This window comes from Branchiostoma belcheri, unplaced genomic scaffold (assembly GCF_001625305.1).
Source record: "Branchiostoma belcheri isolate BF01 breed outbred unplaced genomic scaffold, Haploidv18h27 scaffold3, whole genome shotgun sequence".
In the NCBI taxonomy this organism is placed as follows: domain Eukaryota; kingdom Metazoa; phylum Chordata; class Leptocardii; order Amphioxiformes; family Branchiostomatidae; genus Branchiostoma; species Branchiostoma belcheri.
In genome coordinates, this window is record NW_017803909.1 from 7,186,604 (window position 1) to 7,208,610 (window position 22,007).

General features: G+C 41.8%; 1 protein-coding gene across 2 annotated transcripts in view; it reads left to right on the plus strand.

Annotated features, from left to right (window-relative positions):
- LOC109473772 (breast cancer anti-estrogen resistance protein 1-like) overlaps positions 1–22,007 on the plus strand; it is a 44,594-nt gene that overhangs the window by 18,029 nt on the left and 4,558 nt on the right. For both annotated transcript variants that reach the window (XM_019773810.1, XM_019773809.1), the window contains exon 2: positions 6,609–7,232. In XM_019773810.1, coding sequence (XP_019629369.1) covers positions 6,609–7,232 — 624 coding nt within the window. The remainder of the gene's footprint in view (positions 1–6,608; positions 7,233–22,007) is intronic.

A 22,007-nucleotide genomic window follows, 5' to 3' on the forward strand; every position in this document is an offset into this window, starting at 1 on the left:
ATCAATCGCCCAAGCACAGCCGTGGCAGCTTGGACCCGCCGCGCTGATAATCCCCGGTATTGTCCACAAATTATCAACAAATACGTGAAAATGAGGTGGAATAAGTGTCATGTAAATCTCAGAATACAAAGGCTGCTCATTAACGACCGAAATCTTGCGAAAGATTTCTTACGCAGAAGAAGTTTCGCAGCGGCGTTTCCATTACCAGTGGACAGTTCTGCGAAATTCTGCGGGACGTCCCGCAATCTTACGCACGGCCTTCCGCAATCTTACGCACGGCCTTCCGCAATATTTCGCACGGCCTTCCGCAATATTCCGCACGGCCTTCCGCAATATTCCGCACGGCGTTTCGCGATATACCGCAGGACGTACCGCGGTATTTCGCAGAACGTCCCGCGAAAACTGATGCGTATTTCGTGGCCTGTGCTGTATACCACACGGTCGTAGTGTGACAGTTGTTCTGACTTGTTCAATATGATATAGCCATCAAAGTCTGCAAAGCTATAAAGAATGGTATGCTGAATTGCAGTTGTACTGGCTATACAAGATAAGGTACAGATTATAGTACCATACCGAAGTATTAGACTAGTAACTTGTGGCTTTCGCAGTGCAACAGAATAAATGTCTTTCAGCCAGTGTATTTAGAAAACTTGTACAGAAACATATACTAGATGGACACAAGCAGGAGACAGAGCACAACTGTGGGAGTAATTTTGAAAGGCCATGTAGGATTGATAGATCTAGGCTAAGAAGATGAAAATTGCAGGGTAGGTTCTGATATGCAAATCAGCACGGGGACTTGCTGTGAGAACCGGCAATCCCAGCAGTCCCTTGCAGTGTGATCTCATCAAAAGGCTGGAGGGTTGACTGAGCATGCAGTGGGAGATTACATACATCTACATCACTGCCTGTCTCAGGGAACATAGATACAGATGTGTGAAACTCACAACACACTAGAGAGGGACATACAAAGGATTATGAATAGCTGTTTCTCTGCCTGTGTTGTATGAATGGTGAAATTATCATGCCTGAGAGGGTGAGTAGAATTCCTGTATTGGGGAAGCATTGTAAGAGTGTGGTGTTTTTGAATGCACTGTAATTTGTGGGGCAGTGTATTATGCTCTGTGGTATACGTTTCATGGATTTGTGTTGTCTGCAAGGGAGTCAGTTGATTAAGAAGATTTCATGGTTGATTGTCACCCAGTGTAGAATGTAGTATTGCCCCCCAATTTGACAGGTTTGAGTACTTTCACACCTCCCTGACAGCCCCACCCCTCCCCAGGCTTGCTGCTGGCACCAAACCATGACTTGTTTATTTACCCAGGGATGCTCCAGCCTACCCTGTTATCCCTCTCAATCTACAGTCTGTTTGCTTGTCTGGTCTGCACTTTCCAAGGTGACCAGATAGCCCAGAGGAGGTGCCACTATTTAGGCCACAGCAAGTAAATTTTATGGATGGCATCCTCCACAGACTCCAAATCTAATGCGATAGGGCGAAAACATAACAAGGCGGCCAAAAAAAAACAAGATTCCTACATTTTCAAATTTTGACATCATAAACCTTGTTGAACAAGAAATGACACCTGTATTATGCTAGGTGTACTGTCATATATTGTCACTGAAAAATAAAAGTTTTCAATCATTGTGCAAATGGTTTTGATTCAGTGGGAACATCACATATAAAATTAAAAGGAATGAAATACTTCACTGCGTCAAGGTAAAAGACAAAACAATAAATCAGAGCATTGTATTTTCTCCTCTCTTCATATTTGTCTGCCATCTACATTCCGGCAGGGCAACAGACATCTTCGCCCATTTTCGGCATGTTGACCACTGTCAGAGGGCAACAATATATTTTTTTTCTTCCAAAATCAGACGAAAATTAATGCGCGCTGATGTCATCCATAAAAATTACTTGCTGTGGCCTTATGTAGGGGGGGTCTCCTGGGTGTGTTGGAACAGTCCAATTAGCCCACTAATTGCCAAACTGGAAACCTAGGTTTGGTTAGAGTTTACTCTGTCCATATCTTCAGATCTGCTGGAGAGATATGTGGGTAATGAGGTCGAAAATAACATTTAGCGAAGCTGTTTGTGTTACGCCAATTATGTAAGTTTGTTATCATATCACTGCCCTGGACTAGAATCTGTTCCCTGGATTTGTTTATAATATCATTGGAAAAAAAGAAGTATTTTTAGCAAATGAAGGTGCAGTATGGTATTTTTTAGCCAGTCAGTAATAAGCCCCCAAGTGGCAAAATTTCAAAGTACAAAATTTCAATTGCTGCCACAAATTGATGAGTTTTTTTTTTTGTATTTGTGTGCAATATTTTGCTTCAATGAGATATCCAAGCATGTGTTTATTCTGGTAACATTATTGCCTACATGGTTACATAGTGGGCACATAATAACCTGAAAGGATTCAGATGATTTTTTAATTTTTTAGATGTTCAAGGTGCTATTTATATTAAAGCTTACGACCTTGCTCAAGTGTGTTTGAAGTGCTGACATCTGTCAATCGTCCATCAAGCCTGCCAGGGTCCATGTAGTGTTTCTGCCCATATTTCACTGGGAAGGTGACAACTGTTAGCAGGTGTGGTGAAGTTTCAACACCCCCTGCATGCAGTCTGGGGTTTGAAGTAGAATTATGTCTTGCAATGGAAAAAACAGGCACAATTTGTTATAATCTTTTTCTCGTAGGCTCCGTGGTCAGAGTTTTGATGCTGTGTTTCTTTGTTTGGTTGTTTACTTATTGTTTTGCTGTTGCAACAGGACATGGTAGCTAAAGGGGAAAATGATATGCTTGGATTTTGTAGTTTTTTCTGCCACCTTGTTTGAAGGTTCAGTGCCAGAAGAGAGAGGCATATCATCAGGTAAATTAGCAGTCTTTGTAGTTGTTCTAGGTCAGAGGTGGGGGGTCATTGACACACATGTTTTGTGCTTTCAGAAAACCCCTCACAAAAGACACAATGAGGTCATTTTAGAGAATTTCTACAGCATTTTTTGTCTCATAAGTTTAGCTTCTCTACATACATAAACTGAAAACTCCCAAGGAATATTTCATATTTGTAGATTGTTCCATATAGGCATTGTGCTGTATGTAACTTACCCTGGGAATGTCTATTGTTTTGGCACAGTTGAATTGTTTTCCAGAGTATATCATATTTTAGTTCCCACAGTCTTTTGTAAAGTAGATGCATGAGCACATACGCATTACCAAGGTTCGTGGGAAATTTGACCCATTCTTGGTCTATTGCTAATGGATTAGAGAATTACCAAAATTATCACTAGTGAAACTGCCACTCTTTTCCCCTAACCTTGGTCCTTTGTCAAGATTTGGTTCAGCTTTCAAATGGACTAGCATTATGCAGAAACACACACACACATACACACGCACACAGACATACCCAAAACAATACCTCCATTTTTCATGGACTCATGCCATGGAGGTCATAAGAAGAAAGTGTAAAAGCTCCATGTCCTACAGTGTCAAATGTGTACTTCTTGGCTGTTCTTACAAGTGGTACAGATTAAACTCTAGCTTGTCTGTCCACCAGCAGGAATGTTTAGATGGGAGGAAACCCAAACAAACCATGGTGTCCAACAGGACTGAAGTAGTGACTCCCCCCTTGTCAAACCTGCTGGGAAAGTTGCATTTCTCACAAACTTCTCTCAACACCTCATCTATCAGATATAGAGTCCTGGACAAGCTCTGAAAAAATCACTCAGATATGCAGTTTTTGATGGCATACATTTTGGTGGGCAATCTCTTAGGTCCCAAAACATGTACACACGTGTCTTCAGACTTGTCAACATTTTGTTCCATAAGAAAGGTTATCTATAAGTATTATGTAGTGGGTTATCATATCACCTGTCAAAAGGTCATAAGAATATTGTTTTCTCAGAAAATGTCTTGTTGTTTCAAAGACCTTGAAATAAAACAAGAAAAACTTCATGAGAAGGGATTTACTTGGAGTGCCTTGTGGACAAGGAAGGAAGGCTTTTTTGATACCACACTTTCTGAAAAAGGCTGTCTTTTTTCATTGTTGTCAATATCGTAGCTTCACTAGTGCATTCAATGTGGAAGAGTTGGGGAGGGGGGGTGGGGAGGGGGGGGCAGGGGTCATGTACTTGTGTATAGGTTCCATCTTGAAGCACTGACTGCTTGACACATTGTATGCCAAAACAAGATACCCTAAGCTCTTTTTTCATCAAATATTAGGTGTTAGGGATCCTAATAAGACATGTGATATATGTAACTAGTGGTTGGTAACAGAGTGCTACAGATAGAAAGTTAACATCTGGATGCTAGCATGCTAATCGTAACCTGTGCTATGTGTATGTAAGTTACAAATGTCAGAGGTGAGGTGTGTTGTTCATTTCACACTTAGCTGAATAGTCTTGGTCTAAAACTGCACGTAAATAACGTACATGTATATTGTACTGCGGTTTGAACCTTATGTACACTTGCGTAAAGCAAACCCAGGACTTAAAGTCATCAAGATATTGTACATACATGTAGTTACAAGGTATGATAACAGTCTTAAAGGGTTGGGGCCACTGAACTTGTTATTGTAAGTGAAATTGTATCCCTCGGTTACACATGACCCAATGATAATTGTTTGAGTGATGTCATGGCACGCGAATGCACAACATCAAAATGGCAGTCTACCTGTTACCCCTGTTGGTTGACAACTTGACTTTGGGACAAAGCTCCACATTCCAGCCATATCACGTTGTTGTCAACCTGTGTCTAAAGTGTCGGATAATGCGATTGCTGAGAACAAATTAGTGGAACGTTAGTAAGCTCCAGTTAGCCCCTGTCGCTTGTGTTATCCTGTCCATTGTTCCAACCTTCTACATACGTTGTGCCTTATGAGGACATGTTGACAAGTTAGCAGGGCCTGCTGCTCAACCTGCATTCCTATAGATAGCACTTCTGGTCTTTCATGTTGGTTATGCTCTTTATGTATCTTGCTTGACATTCTTTTTTATGGGGAAAAAAACACACATTTTACCTGATCAGAAGATTTATTTGGTATTTATAAATTGAGGTATAATTTGTGTCAGTCTGTTCAAATTGTGGTCTTTTTTTTTATGTCAATAAGGAAGTTACTAAGTACACCCATGGCATGTGAGCTACAGAAACTTGGAAATGTTCCTATCTGTGAGTGTTCTGTCCAATAATGGTTGTAACTTTGTAAGAGAGCCAAGTTCTAGGCTTCAACATGTGTATAGTTACCAGGTACATAAGTGTATATGTTATAGTTTAAGTTCCAAGAGAATTTCATCCAAACTTAGAAGAAATGGAACGATAGCCTGCAAACATTTGTAGGTAGCGAAGCAAAGCCAAACAAATGTGACCTCCCCGGCACTGTAGTGTTACCCCAGACATTCCTGGGAAGAAGCAGCTATTGCCTTACAAGGAATCCAAACTGTAGGTTGCCATTTGAGCCATGTAAAGGTCAGATCATCTGGAACCAGTAGACACCCTAAGCAGACAAGTATGGCCAGGCGGTGGCTCCTGTATGTGTGAAATGTTGATTGGCCCTGGGGCATTGCACACCTTTGAGTCAAACTCTTCCCAGCAGAGGCTATGAACTGTAGGTCCTACACTGTAGCGATAAGGTTGACCAAACCAAATCGGCTATGCAGTTCTAGTGTTTGTCAAGAGAGAACAAACAACTACTTCTGGCATGGGACTTAATACATAGTATGAATACATGAATATAGCACATGAAAGTAACAAAACGAAGAGTCAACTCCATGACTATTTATAGCAAAGAAACAGCCTTTTGTTTCAAATGACTTCTATCTTACTTTTCTGTCTCTTACAATACTCAAGAATGCTTTGTTTGACCTTGGAAACTCTTGACATTGTCTGACCCCACCTGGAGAAGCTTAATGGATTAGACACAAGTTTGTAATCAAACTGGGTTTGGCACTTTCCCTGGTAATTTGGATGTCACACCCACCAGACTGTTAGGCTTTACATGTGGAGTTGATAAAGATATCTAGGAATTCAGAGGATGTGGTTTGGGCGCTGTGCACTTGGTTGTTGTTGTTGGTGTGGTGGCACTGTGCACTTGGTATGGGGGTCTCTCAATCAGAACATCCCAACATGCTTGTGCTCATGTGAAGATACAGTATGGAGAGTTCAATTAAACAATAGACAATGTTTGTCATGCAGAATGTATATGTAGAGGGAAGTGCTGTAAGTGTAATTGTGATCTTGTATGTTATAATTTTCTTTGAAGAATGTAGCATGCCAATATACCTTTGCAATGGTGGCAAGTTCTTTCTTTTGGCTATATTTGAATGGTTTAAGATGATGTCGATATTTGAGGAAACTATCGTCTAATTTCTGTTCCCTCCGTAGAACTATTTGTATGAGGGCCGCCGATTACGAATTACGTCAAAGACTCAGAGCTGATTACGACTTTACGTTTTGTGGCTAATGTACTATTACGAATGATGTTGAATTTGTGGGAGGCCTATGGATTACGAAGACTAAAAAGGCCTGACGGAAAAGGGCATGCAGGCCCCCTTGTATGTTTTAGATGATGTTGATATTTGGGGAAATTAACGTCTTATTTTTATTCCATGTGCAGAACGTCCTTGCCAAGGCGCTGTATGACAACATCCCGGAGACTCCAGACGAGCTGGGGTTCCGTAAAGGCGACATTGTGACGGTGCTGGAACAGAACACGCAGGGCCTGGAGGGATGGTGGCTCTGCTCGCTGCACGGGCGCCAGGGCATCGCCCCCGGCAACCGCATGAAGCTCCTGGCGGGGATGTACGACAAGCCGTTCTCTCCGACCCCACAACAACAGCCGCAACAGCCGCTGTACCAGACACCGGCAAAGGCAGCCGGGTACCAAGTGCCTCCCTCTCACCAGTACCAGTCCCCTCCCTCACACCAACCTCTGTACAAGGTGCCCAGCTCAGGGGGTAGCTACTCCACCCCCTCCCCCTTCTCCCCCTACTCCACCCCCTCCCCACATGCAGTATACAACGTGCCGACGTCCCACGGCGGGTTCGCCTCCACGTACCAGGTTCCGCCGAGCTCCGCGGGGTACCAGGTGCCGCCGGCAGCGCCGGGATACGGTTACCCCGGACAGCAGACAAGCCCCGGTTACCAGGTCCTGCCGGGCGCTGTCCGAGAACAGAACTACCAGGTCCCACCCTCCCTACAGAGGCAGAGAAACTCAGCCACTAACATCAATACAAACAAGGTACGCTACAAATTTTCACTTTCTTTTGTTTTCTTAACTCTGTATATCCTCAACATACTTCTTTATTCCAAACGTGAAATTTTTTCTGTCATGTCTTCAAACTGTTTGAAAACCCCTTTAAAACAACTCCCAATTTACAGTAATGTTTTATTGCAAATTCATGACGCTGAGGGATAATTGCAGGAACAGAAGAAGCATTTGGTATAAAAAACAGTTAGTACACATAGAACTACTTATAACTACTAAGAAACTACTACTGAAAAACTACTGGGTTTGACTTCTTTTTTGAAGGCAGAGGAAGACAAAGGATCCAACTTTTTTTACAATAATCTTGGAACTGTAAGCTTACAAGTATTTTCCTGAAAGTTGAAAGACTTTTCCCAGACCAACAGTGTTGAAGTAAGACACAGAGAGAAAATAGCCATACGTCCAAACATGATAGCCTCCATAGCATGCCAAAAACTGGAGGGTTTGGGGGTCTTCAGGGTCTTTGGGAGCTTTTATGTGCTATTTTCTGATTGCATATAGACAACACAGCTGGCCTGGTTGATTTACCCCCGTTTTTTGAACTGGGCTAATCAGAAAACAGCCGAAGACCACCAAACCCCCAGTTCTATAAGCCTGCTACGGAGGCTACAAACATGAGGAGCCCAGCCCCACTAACTGACTAGATCAGGAAACAGGGAGAGATAAAAGGCCTGTCTGTGCCACTGCTAATGGAAGCTGTTAAAGGCCTTGGTATGAAGAATGGGAAAATCAATTTTTACCGGCCCCAATCGATCAGACACAGGTGGAAGGGACTGACCCTCTGACACAGCCAACACTTGTCTCCCAACATGGCATCAGCAAGGCCACGCAAATTTATCTATTTGGTCTTGGACATTTTATTGAAAAGACAAGAGAAATGAGAAAGGCAACATTTGCAAAGCAAATGCATAATGTTAACCTTTGCATATGGTCTGCTCTTTTAATTCTTACTCAAACACATTCATATGTATGATCATACAGGAGTGTAAATCCCTCCTACTGTAAAATTGCAACATTATGTAACCCAACACCAGTTACCATGGTGAGAGATGTCAACAAATCAGGTCATTGGCCAGGTCAGAGGTCAGTGTTTGGAACGGAAAAAGAAGAAGAAGAGGAAACGTAGCAAAAACAATATATTTTCCTGCGGTTAACATAATGGGATGAAAACAAGAGCTAACAACAGTCTTTATCTCCAATAAAATTTCCTTCCTGAGCTAGCCTTTTGGCATCAGGTTTGCATTAGTTACAGAGCAATGTAGCATGGTGATGGTTCAAAATTGACAATAGATAAACTGAAATTGAAAAGGACAGTTATACGAGAAGCTGTATTGATGCAACAAAAAGTACAGTGACTTTCATATGGCCAACTGTAAACCAGAAATGCAAAATGTAAGGAAATGTAAATTATACTGCCAGGTATCAATTCTCAAAGGGGTGGTGGAATGGTATATGCCATGCTGTGGAATATGTTGTAGGTAAGCATTAGAAGAAGGGACTGTAGACAGAGATGGATAGGTGTAGGTTGCAGCAAATTGAAAAGTGAATTGAGTCGGGCGGATGTTGACTGATCAGGAATTAGCGGTGATGATGGCCATTGATTTTTTACTCACCTTCCAGGTACCCTCTAATACAGAAATACATGTGCTCAATAGAGAACACTTCTAAAGCCTGTTGTATATCTTACCCCCTAATGCGGGACTAACAGTTGTTTTATGGGACAAAATGATCAAGCTGAAATAGATGGAAGAGGAAGATCGAGCAGTTACATCAATCGAAAGATGGAGGAATAGCAATAGTCAAAAGGAAGAAGTCTAACGTGTAAAATGGTGATTTACATGAAATTTTTATGAACCATTTAGTCTAAATATCATAAGCTATCTGGATTGGCACTTACTTGATAACCAATACAAAGTACTGCACAATTACTGAATCCATGTACCCTCAACCATAAACTTGATGTCTCATTTAGACTTGATTCCTGTAACAGTTGAGTTAGCAAGAGTTACAGAATAATTGACAGGAAGAGAGAAACTGGAGGCAAATTAGTTATTTCCTTACCATTGGGTGTCCTGAATGTCGGAGGTAATTGGGTTAGAAAGGCTCTCATCGCGTAAAGTTGAGGTACAAGTCAATAGGAGAAGCTCCATGCAAGACCTAATGGACTTTCCAATACTGGCTTTGCACTGAAAACACCCATCATCAATTTGTAGATTATGGGGAGGGTCTTTCTGAAATCATTCTTCAGCAACACTGCAATTTTTTTTCGTTTGTTGATAGGTAATATATGTACAGGATGGGGAAATCTTACCTGGAAGGTAAATTTATGAAGGGATGTATTTTGGGAAAGCTTCTGACAGAAAATTTTTGAGAACGGCTTTCATCATATACATGTAGTACTTGGGAATTAAGGAAATGCCCATATGTTTTCCTGGAATTATTTGAGCGCACACAGTGTTGTTGTGCCGGTTGAAAGACTTCTTTGAGTGCGTACAATTTACCTGAAGTTCCGATTGCTGCAATAAACACGGCACTGCCAAAGGTGTAACCCACGCCTCTGCCAAAGGTGAATTGGTTCTAGCAAATATCAGAAGAGGCTGGGGGGGGGGGTACTGCCAGGATATAGAAGAACTTTATTGCACGACAATTGTACAGGGTACATTGTATGGCAAATAGGTAACAATAAGTAGCATAGTAAAATAGATAGGTATAGAATAAAACTTAACAACTTATATATAGAAAAGAAATAATCAAAAGTTAGCTTAGGCTTTACAATCAGGCAGAGTTATCTATGGGTACATGTGACAGCAAATCAGTATTCTAATTCTAATAACAAAACAGTCTTTTATGTATTTACCTATTTTTGCATTGTGTGGGCTGTTGCATTTAGATATATAATCAAATCTATCTGTAGCAACAAGTCTATTGAAATCTGTCACATTTGAAGTACCATAACCTCCTACCAGAGACCCTGACACACCTCATGTCACGTTGTCAGTCACCAGACAACTGTAAATCTTTCTACATTCTCCATACCAGATATGGAGCAGTGCAGGCCCTTTTAGTTTCCAGGTCAGTTCCCCCTGAACTTCAGTTCTGTTTGTTTTGCTGGTGAAATATGGTGGTGTTGGGTGGGAGGCCAAGGTTAGCCGGTTGTGAACAGGGTTGCCCTGGCTGTGTGCTGTGGGACCATGTGACAGGACATTGACAGTGACATATGCAGGAGGTGGCAGGAAGGGGCAGTCAAATGGACCAGGGGTCACATTTCTCACAGGCTGGTCCAAATCAGTAGTCTGGTAGCCAGGTTTGCAGAATCCCTCTACGTAGCTACTTAGGCCACAGCAAGTAAATTTTATGGATGACAGCCTCCATAGATTCCAAATCTAATGCGAGCGGGCGGGAAAAAAGCAAGGTTCCTACATTTTTAAATTTTTACTCAATCATTGTACAAATGGTTTTGCTTCAGTGGGAACATCACATATACACAGCCAACATCACATATCACTGCATATAAGTAAGAAACAAAACATTTAATCAGAGCCTTTGCTTATCCACCTTCTGGCATGGCTACAGACATCTTTGCCCATTTTCGGCATGTTCACTACTGTCAGAGGGCAACAAATTTTTTTTTTCCAAAATCAGGCGAAAATTGATGCGCGCTCTGATGTCATCCATAAAAATTACTTGCTGTGGCCTTACCAACAGTCTCTACCATTCACCTGGCGAAGTTTGGGAACAGACTGAAGCTGAACATGACTGGATATCAGGCTAATAAATTAGGAGCCCCTAAAAAAATGCTGCATGCTGCATCATATTTCTGACTTTCTTATAACGCAGCAATTATTATAGATATCTTTGGTAAAACAGGAAAAATCTGTCACTCGACCACGTGTCAAATGCACCACACAAAAAAAATCAGATGAGCCCTTGCGAATCAATAGTCTGGCACCCACAGGGCACTTATACATTATTCAGTATGAAGAAAGCTCTAGATTGTGGATGAGTATTTGACAGGGTCTGTACCAAAATAAGCATGATTGAAAAGATGTATTTTCCCTACAGTCTTTGTTATCATTCTGAGACCAATATAGCAAGCTATGTCACTCATTGTGCTGTCTAAACAAGGGATTTATTTGAAGCCAGGAAAGGTAGTCAACTGTATACACCCTGGTCATGCGGATATACCAGGGTGAAAGAACCCAGTGGGTCTGGGTCGCTAACAATGCAGACTGCAGTCATGGTTACTAGTGTAAGTTAGAAGGGATATTATATTCAATAGGAGTGTGACCTAAATCTGAAACACTGTTACAATACTGTCTCTACAGCAAGGGTCTAAAATTAGAACATCCTTGCTTTACGTGATTTGAAGACTTTGCAGTACTCTCCACTAGACTCTTTCAGGGTGGATTCAGTGGTAAAATGAGGGGAAAATAGGTTGTTTGTGTGGAGAGGTTTTCCCTGCTAAAGAAGGTTCAGTTTGCTGATGACATCTAACCAAGCTTTTGTGCTCTTTTGGCCCATCCTAAAAAGAGTCTGAAGACTAATTCAAAAGCCTTGTAAAATGACAAATAAAGTACAGTATAACTATTCTTCAGGAGTTTTCTTTTCACCCTTTTCTAATGACATCTTGGCAACTCTACAATCAATTAATCTAATTATCAATCAATCAATCAACATCAGTCTAATAATCAGAAATTCAGAGTGCACAGGAGACATCACAAGTATACAAGAACCACACCCATCAAAGGTCATGACCTTAGCTGAAACAAGTTCATTTCATCCAGGAGATTTTGAAACGCAGCTTTAGTTTCCAACTGACTCTAAAGCTGCATACACTACCTTTTCAAAGTTTATTTTCCAACATCCATCATACTGTAATTCACTTCATGTTCACGGTAGCAAAATTTTACGGTCTGAGAAAAATGGAGGTGTTCACAGAACTATATATTCACAGTGGTGACAAGTGCAGGAAAAAGAAAGTCCAGGAATTATTTGTTAACTGTAATGACAAGTTCACGGAACAGAACTTGAAACCAGTGAACATAAAAGTACAGTGAAAAACTCTGAAATTACAGTAGTCTGAGTGACCTCACCACACAGAGTCCCTGAGGTTAGGCCCCACCCATCTCTGGTCACCCCCTCAGCAGGAGCTGTCCGTCCCCCCTGACTCTGTGGTGCCAGACTGTCTGTCCTCCAGTCTTCCACAGGTCCCCACTGTCTCTCCTCTATTCACCACCATTTGGGCCGGTCAAAAATGCAGGGCTCGAAATTTTTTGAATAGGTGCATTGGTGCACCCAACCTAAAAAATTAGGTGCACAATTTTTTGGGGGGTGCACCATATAAAACAAAACCTATACATGTGTGTGTATGTATAGTAATTATAGATCTTACTGCTCCTCTTCTAAGGTTGAATCTGAAATAGGAGCTAACTTCAACAAAAAATGTACAAGTACAAAGATTTTATTATTTTTCTGATACTTAGATGTGGAGAAAATCCTGTTATAATACCTACAAAACTTTTGGGTGCACAGCTCCAAATTTGGGTGCACTGAGGTGTACATGCACGCAGTATTTCGAGCCCTGAAAATGGGAATATTTCTCATACCCATACTGACCACGGATTTACACACACATCCCTATTCCTATAGCCCAACACTACAGGTTATGAAACAAGAAAAAAGTACTATCTGGATTTATAAGGTGCTCTTTTAATCAAATACATTTTTTACTACAAAGGTGGTGTATGTGTTTGTGAAGAATATATTAGATTTTCCAAAACATGAACACTTCTCGATCCAAATGAGTTTTGTGATTAAAGGCATAATTCATCCATATTTGTCATCTTCAGACATCTATTACCAGTGTAATTTGTGCAGTGTCACAATGAGATAGTGACCATGTTAATCACTTAATGGTTGTGACTTTTTTCCATATTCATCCCCTGCCCTGATCTCTCATTTCTCCTGACCCCGTGCCCCCTGGAAAATTTATAAGCTTTGTAATTAATTTTACAAGGAAAGAAGTGAAGACTTTTGTGACTGTATTGTGGCGTTTCGAAGTTTTGTATCAGTGTATGTGACTGCATGTAGAATTGATTCCTTTTCATAATACACATAGGCATTATCCTCCATCTACTTCTGTGAGCTGTGGAAGAAGTTGAAAAATAGCTAGCAGTGGACAAGAAAGAGAGTTTTCGTGCCTTTCTTTCAATTGTTGGGATGCATATGGAGATACAACAAAGGCCCTCCAAACTATTGTCATGCACAGATAGCAACAACCGGGCTAGAAATAGAATGGAGAGGAAACCGATTATCTAACGTGCTTCCTCACTTTTACACCAGATCATCTCACTTCCCTTCTTGTTCAAGGCCTCAGAGTTTGAAGTTTATCCATTCATGTTGCTATCTATATGCATGTATATAACAGTTGCAGTCACCAACAGGGTATTCTATTAGAGGCATCACTCAACCCTTGAGATCAATTACAGGAAAGACTTTCTATTCCTTTTTAATCTGGTAACTTGATAGCTCGGGGTATATTAACCCCATGGGAGCATTTCGACCAGCAGGATGCCCAAATTTGTTGCGCCAAAATTACTCATTCTTGACGAGCCCTGTGTCTAGTTTATTGCACTACAGAGTGTCTGTAAAACACATAGGTGTGGCAACAATCCGCTCCTAATGTTCCAGTATTTGTTCTCGAAGATTAGGACTACCAGCGTTATGGGTAAACTAGTATGGTCCGTAAATACGTGTACAGCTCCCAACGGACTTGGCAATTTTGAGGAAGGATCCTGGAATTGGGGAAGGCTGTTTGGCTTCGCAATGAATACTTCATGTCCCAGCAGACTGGGCAATGTCTGTCTCCATCAGGTGGTGTGGTAAATCATGTGGCTCTTGGCTGAATTAAACTACAGATAACATCTGTGGTGGTTATGACACTGCAGTTGTACAGAGATTGAAGTATAAACGGAAATCTGGTTTGGCTTTTAAAAAATCTGATCCGACACTAGTTACACATTGTGTACCATTTCAGTACACTGTGCAAACTTTTCATACAAGTGCAAGGAACTAAGGATGATGGCTGCCATCCCTCCACAGTAGCATACTAGTATGATGGGTGTCTTGAGGCCGGGATTCGAACCCTCAACCTTTTGATCCCCTTGATCTAGAAGTAGAAGCTGAGGCACTGCTGGCTGAACTATGCATACCGGATTTTCCCTCCGTAAGGCCAAGGTCAAAAACAATCTGATCAGTTTGTATTCCCTCCTGCAAAAGGGGATAACACAGAAGGAAAGATAAGAGATAGAAGAGCTCTGACTTTGAGTGTTTTGAGATAAGGCGACAGCAAGTAAATTTTATGGATGACATCCTCCGCAGACTCCAAAACTAATCTACTAATGCGAGCAGGCGAAAAAAAAACAAGGCAGGCCAAAAAGAACAAGATTCCTACATTTTCAAATTTTGACTTATTGTACAAATGGTTTTGATGCAGCGGGAACATCACATATACACAGCCAGCATCACATATCACTGCATCAAAGTAAGAAACAAAACATTAAATCAGAGGCATGGCATGGCAGCAGACATCTTTGCCCATTTTCAGCATGTTGACCACTGTCAGAAGGCAACAAAATTTTTTTTCAAATTCAGGCGAAAATTAATGTGCACGCTGATGTCATAAAAAGTACATGCTGTGGCCTTAGTCCTTTTGTTTCATGATGTATTGAGTCAGAAGGTTAAAGGTTAGGATAAGGCCCTTGTTTACAGATGACAAAAGATAAATGTTGATATGTACTTTAAAGTTAAGAGATTGTTCTCAAAGTTTCAATACATGTACATACAGTTCAGTTTAGATTTTCATGTGGGAGAGCAGTACACTAAACACCTGGCTACTTGTTTATTCAGGAAAAGGGAATTTGTATTAATTACTCCGTGAAGGAGGTCAGGACCTCCGGACGGAGTGTTGTAATCGGCTGATTTTTCATGTTCGCAGTCAAAACACTGGGTTCTCTTTGTGTAATCGGCACGCAATTTTATACGCCGTCTGCGGGCATGCCCGTGTTGATGCACGAATGTGTATTTTTGCCGTTGCTGCTTTCGCGGTCAATGTAATATCGCAGACGCACCCCTACAATTACGAGGCGAATTGGAATGGTCCAGAAAAACGCGTTGTTTGGAATAGCAGTGGGGGGGGTAAAAGTTCATGCAGATACGGGGTGGTTTTTATAAGTGGTTCCAGATGTTTTTGCCCATGGTTAAGAGATGCCAAGTTTTTTGGAAGATGTTCGCAGCCAAAACGCATTCGTCCGTACGTCGCATTTCTGTGTAATTTCGCATGTGGTGTGGCCATTATGTCCGGGATGATGCACGTCCCTTTTTTTTACCGTAGCTGTTTTGATATTGAAGTAAATGCATATTTTAGAAACATCCCTACTTTTACAATCCTGTGGAATAGGCCGTAGGTTTAGGCAGTTGTCTGGTAGCAGAGGTACTGTAAGCAGATATCCTGGTTATCTGGCCGGCGGTAGTAACACTCGCGGTGCTTACCGCAAGAGTCCCGCAACTGTTGCTGGAATTTGGCCTGTTCCAGGCGCGCTTAATTAGGTACAGGCACGGTAATGCTTAGGTCACAATTCAAGAAAGGGGCCCGCTCGGCGCGTGTTCGGCGTGTTTTTTGGCACTACCGAACGGGACCTGGACGGAGACCGGCGGGCTTCCCGACGGCTGCCGGCCTATTTTTGGCCCCGCGCGGTCGCCGAATCAATTTTAACTCAGAGTTTACTACTCAGAGTTAACGCCGTAACCTCACTGCCCGGAACCCGTCGGGCGGCCGAACAGGCACCTGCCTAAGATTATGACGTCACATGTGCTGATAAGTGCATAAGGTGGTATTAAAGGAAAATGGGGTTATATGGGACATATGTAAACTCCTTGTTGAGACTACGTCGCACAGTTCAACACGCGTGTGTTACACCGTGTACTTGTGTGTGTTACGCCGTATACTTGTGTGTCAGAATGCCGATGGGCAGTGGAAAACAGCCGAGACGATAGCCCGGCATACATGTACTTCAGAACAGTGATATTGTGTTGCATGTGGGCTACCCTTATGGGAAACTCCAAGGATCGGTAGCTGTTCCCGGTCGCCAGGAAACGTAGGGTAATGGCGAGTTTTAGGCCTGCTGGCAAGGGCTGTCTGGCTCTGGATAGAATTAAACAGAAGTGTTACATACAAACTGGACTGTAATATCTAAATTTGCTGTTATTATATAACATTATGGATACATTGAAATGTGTCAAGAAGTAGAGGGCATTCATCAAAAAAGCACTTGCTCCGGACTTTTCTCGATGGATGGGCCTACACGTTGTAGGGGGTCGTGAAACATCTATTTAAAGTCGCAATGATGGCAGGCAGCGTAGCGCTTATATATATATACCGGCTTACAAACACGACGGGATCCCGCCAGGGACGCGCCAGGATCCTCCCTGGACCCCGCCAGGGACCTGACAGCTACCCGGCCGCACTGTAAGAGCCGGTCGGAACCCTACCGCAAGCCGCACGGGTCACGACGGGAGACTGATCGGACACCGGACGGGTCCCTGATAGAAACCGGCCGCCAAGGGGACCAAAAGTTTATGAATATTAATTAGCAGGCGCCGGCCGGAGCACAACCAGGCCCCGACAGGAAGCCGTAAAGGAACATTTAATTGTGACCCTGACAGTCGGCGCACGCTCGGCGTCATGACGCCGGCCGGCGTCTACACCGAGAACATGCCGAACGGGCGCCGTTTCAAATGTGACCTAAGCATAAGACGGTGGGGCTGTCTTTGTTACTAGACACGACCATGATAGTCCGATCTTTATGTGAATGCAATGATTGTGTGTGTGTAATTAAAATGAACTTCGAACTTGAAGCACAGTATCTTTACACGCCCTGGGAGCAGTAATGGATTTAGCTCTTTGTATGTTTTATGCTTGTGACGCGCCCTCATTGTATTAACCGTTGCCTAATTATAATGTCTGCACAGTAGGTCTGGCGTTGACGCTTGGGATTTTGTTGAAATATATAAAACTTCACGGAGGATTGTCACCTATGGCTTCTTGTTTTTCTTTACAGATGATTAATTTCTTCTGGTGGCTTGATGTGGTTTTGTTCCACTCTGTAGATCATGGGAGATGAAACCTACATAACCAGTGGTGGGGAACACCTTTGGCACATTACTATGCAAGTCATTAAAACTGAAAAAAGTTGAAAGAGTTCAGTAGCGATATCCTGCAGTTTGCCAAAAACTTTTTCAATCTTCCTCTAACATGTTCATAAATGGAAAAGTAACAAAACAAAGACGTTGTTTCAGTATACCAAAAGAAAGTTCAATAAATTCAAAATAAAATTGTTTTGTTGTACATATTAATTTAATGTAGCGGAAACAGGCAACAAAATGAGCTTAAGATTTTACGCAATGTTTAAGGAAGTCAATCAGAAAACGGCAACTGAAAAAAAAGATTGGATGTAAGCCAGCAAAAAACAATACATTTATCTTTCACACAAGTCCACCCATCCCATTCTGCACAGGAACCTTTAGGCCACATCAATTTAATTTCTTGGTTAACAGACTTTTCTGGAAAAATATTGGAGTGGGCGGGCGAAAAAAAATAAAATAAAAACAGGCCTAGGCATCTTATTATGACCCAAAATGGTACAATAGGAGCCATGAAGTCAACACACCAGGGTGGTTCAAAATTTAAACAATGAATTTTGAACTTTTAATGATACCATTGCATTGAAAAATGGAATAACTGTAACAAGGGCAAAATATGAGCATTTTGCAGTTGATTCTGAATTTTTATTTTTATTTGCAAATCAGAAAAAAATGAAGCGGGCGAATCCGTTAACCAAGAAATTGGTGTGGCCTTAGCACCAATTAACATGCTGGGTTTTAAAATGGCATTGATCAAACACCCGTTCTGGGAACACAGGAAACCAACATACCCCCACACCATCTGTTAAACCTACGGCACAATTGCCTGAAATCTCTCTGGTGTGCCAGCGGGCATAGACTGAACTAATGAATAAATGTCCTGCCAGTAATCCCCTCCTACATAGCTTACTACCCACGGTATTGATTTTGACATCAAGAGTTTGATCTCGCGTGATCCATGTATTCATGTAAGATTGCTTTATATTTGGGAGTCGTGATGATAAAATCTTTAGGGGCACAGTCGTTTGCAGTTGAACAACAATCCTCCCTTGATTAGTCATAAAATATTTCCTCTAATAAATGACAGCGGTGGTGGAACCTTATTGATTTGAACCTTTGAACACGTAGGAAGGTTTGGGGCTAAATAGGTTGGCTTGCAAATGGCCTCAATAACTTTATGAATAGTTTTTCATGATTTTGGGCACCTCAATTTGATTTCCACTTTGACAAGTTTGGAAGCAATATCACGAAGTGGTAGATGAAAGCCAAAGAAAGAATGGTTTAGATTTTAGAATCCCTGGTTTTATATCTTATATGGTACAGTAGATTACACATAAGAAGGGACAGACATGACTGTGTTTATGTCAATGGTAATGGTTTTGAGTAAAGTGGAAAAACTGGCGACCCTTTGTTCAGTGGGAGCTGTGGGTACCAGGCATGCATTTGATCTGTGGTTTGCCATCTGTTCCTTTGGTCGGGAGCCAAGACAAGAGACTAGCTTTCCACAATGGCACAGTCTTTTTAACTTGTGTTGGAGGCGGGGACGTCTTACTGAAGATTTCTGTCCTCACTTTTCATTATGCACTTCTGTTCGCGTGACTTGCGGCCATTTGGTTAACTACCACAATCTCTGCAAGCTGTACTTATGTGCACAGAAGTTGATGCTGGGTAGATAATCGAACATCACTCAAATTGAGCAGGACTTGGCTTATAAAAAAAGACTATTCTATTTTTCATTTGCGCATCAAAGAAAAGATATAGAGGTGAATAACTTAAAAGTTCATCAGCAAGCAACATTTCTTGAACTTGAAGATAATGATGATACACTGATGTTGTGTTGTCACATAACACATAAGAAGTCAGGAAACTTGCAAGTCATGTGATTACTTGGAGTTTGCCCTATCTGCCTTCCTGTATCCATGTTTGTCCCTACTGTTGAAGTGTTGACATTGAAGTTGTGCCAACTTCACCCCTCCCCATCTGTTCTGTCAATCACTGGTCCCGGTGGAGCTAAGGAAAACACAGTTGGTGGTACAGAGACCAGGCTACTGTTGGAATTTGGTCCCTCAGCTTAGTGGTAATGTCACTGTGCAGGGACAGAACAAAAATGATTGCATAGCTACAAGGGCAGGTTTTCTTCAAAGAAAAATATACAGTTTTGTACACATTTTTTTTCCATTCAGCCATATTTCCTGTCGTTTTGCTTCAAACAAGGATTGCAGAAACAAGGAGATAACCATAGCCTCATGATTTGGAAATAAAGAAAGAAAGATTGGAGTCACATTGATGCTTCAGTGTTGTAGAGTGTGACTTCCACTATGGAGAAAAAAAAAGAAGAAAATGAGACATTCCTTTGTTAATACAAGGTGTTTTGGAAGATGCACAGGTGTGTTCTAAAAACGGATCCTGCTCTTTCACCAAAAACATCCTTTGACGTAAGCCAGGTCTTTACTGAGAAACAAACCTAGAATAGGGTTTCAAAATGATCTGCTTGCCATACACTCAACAGTCTCACAGAAAAAAGGGCTGGCCACAAAATCCCATACAGTTTCACCAGTCCTGAACGTCACAACATTCCACCAGTTGTAATGGTCTTGGAAGTAAACTGTTTGGTGAAAACTTGCAGACAAAGAGGTGCGAAAGTGAGAGCTTAAGAGATCGTTCTTAAAATAGTGGCTGAACACCGTTGCTTGTTTTTGATGAGAAAAGAGCTTGTTTAGTGGTCATGCACAAGAGCATGTTTTGGAAGCTTTCTTTTCCCGCCAGGTGTGGTCTGCCAAGTTCAGTCAGTACACTGGACGCTCTTCTTTCATTTATCTCTTTCCAGTGCCACTTAATCCTTTGGATATCAGCATTTCTAGCTCTCTTTGTTTACGTCCTTTTGTACCCAGCAACGTTAGACATTACATCAGTTAGTGTTGCAAAGGGACTCTCAGGGTGGGTTCGGGGGGTTCGGAAGAACCCCCCCACAAGGCTCAAAGGTCCACTTTTTGGTCCACTTTTTATGAAAAGGTCCACTTTTTGGTCCCCTTTTTATGTAAAGGTCCAAGATTTTTCTTGAAAAGATGGACTGGAATCGTGGAAAAACTGCTCCCTTTGTCATTGAATAAAAATTTATCTCTGATTTTTTTCTTGGAAATCCTCTCAAAAATGCACGAAATGCCATTTTAGAAGGCTCATTTTTCAAAATTTTCCGGGGGAGCATGCGCCTGGACCCCCCTAGGAACCTCGCGCCTAGGGCACTCAGGTCCCCTCTAGCAGTGGGAAGAACCCCCCCATTCAAAATCCTGGCTACGGGCATGTGTCTGACATAGACAAAATAATAAAGCAGCTAGCTAGACAAAGTATTTCAAACACTGTGCGTATGTAGCTCTACATGTTTTTTAATGAGAATCACAAACTGCATGTTTAGCTGAACACGGCTAGACGATATGTGAACTACAGCAACCTGTGAGTCAGTTGGTAGACATGATGTCACTAACCTTCATCTGAATGCACCAATAATCAATAAACCAGAAAGACTGGATGATAGCATCTGTCTGGAAATGCCGAAAAACACCTTTTGCGCTGAGGTGTTTTATACAGAAGCGTTAAGCTTTAATCTACAGTGTGCATTCTTTTGTTTTGAGAACATGACTGCCAGTTTCACAGTCAAAACAGGATTTGAACCACCCACTGTAGACAGATGTGAAAGAACAATCTATAGATACGAAATGTTTTCTAAATACTAGTTTCAAACAAAGGACTTGTTTTTGTCCTACGATACCAACAAGGATATTAGCAAAGGTTATTGCATGTGCAGATTTAGAAGAAAAAACGGGTATTTCGTTACAGGTGTTAGTTACTTGTTTGTATTGCTTCAAATGTGCGGCATACTTCGCTAACTCGGTAGACCTTCCCAATAGCATTGCTGTCATTCTTAGAACAATAGCGAAGAGCTTTTGCCTATTGAAGGTACTGCAGAAGCACTGTTCCATATCTGTGATACTCCTAAAGATAGATTTCTCACACTTGTAGATCAGTAATGCAGGAAGAAAAAATTCCGCGGAGATTTAATGAGTTTGCTTTGGAGGTTTAATGGTATTTTCCCAGGTACATTTGTACACGGGGTGCGGAAGTGGGGTCCAGTGTACACTGTTGACATTACACATACTTGTAACATACTGTACAAACATGCCAGCACTCAAGGTGTATCTTCCCTCTCTTCGATGGAGATGTGGTTTCGTTTGGAATTCTCGTGTTTGCCTTCTTTACGCTGTTTGCCGTGCCATTTTTAGGGAGTACCTTTTCTGTCCTCCGTCACCTTGAATACTTCCTGTTAAACAACGGAATTCGGCGCGGACGTCAGCCGAGTTTGGCGACCAAATTCTTTTCTGCGAAGATCATCGATACTCCAACCGGTTTAAAAGCGGTATAATTGGGCTGCACAGAACCGGTGGCCGTAATTAGCCGTCCTAAAGCAATTATGCCCACAAATGGAGTGTAATTGATGGCTGAGGAGAAGCCAGGTGTTATATCACTGCACCTAACAGTCCTACGTGCAGGTCA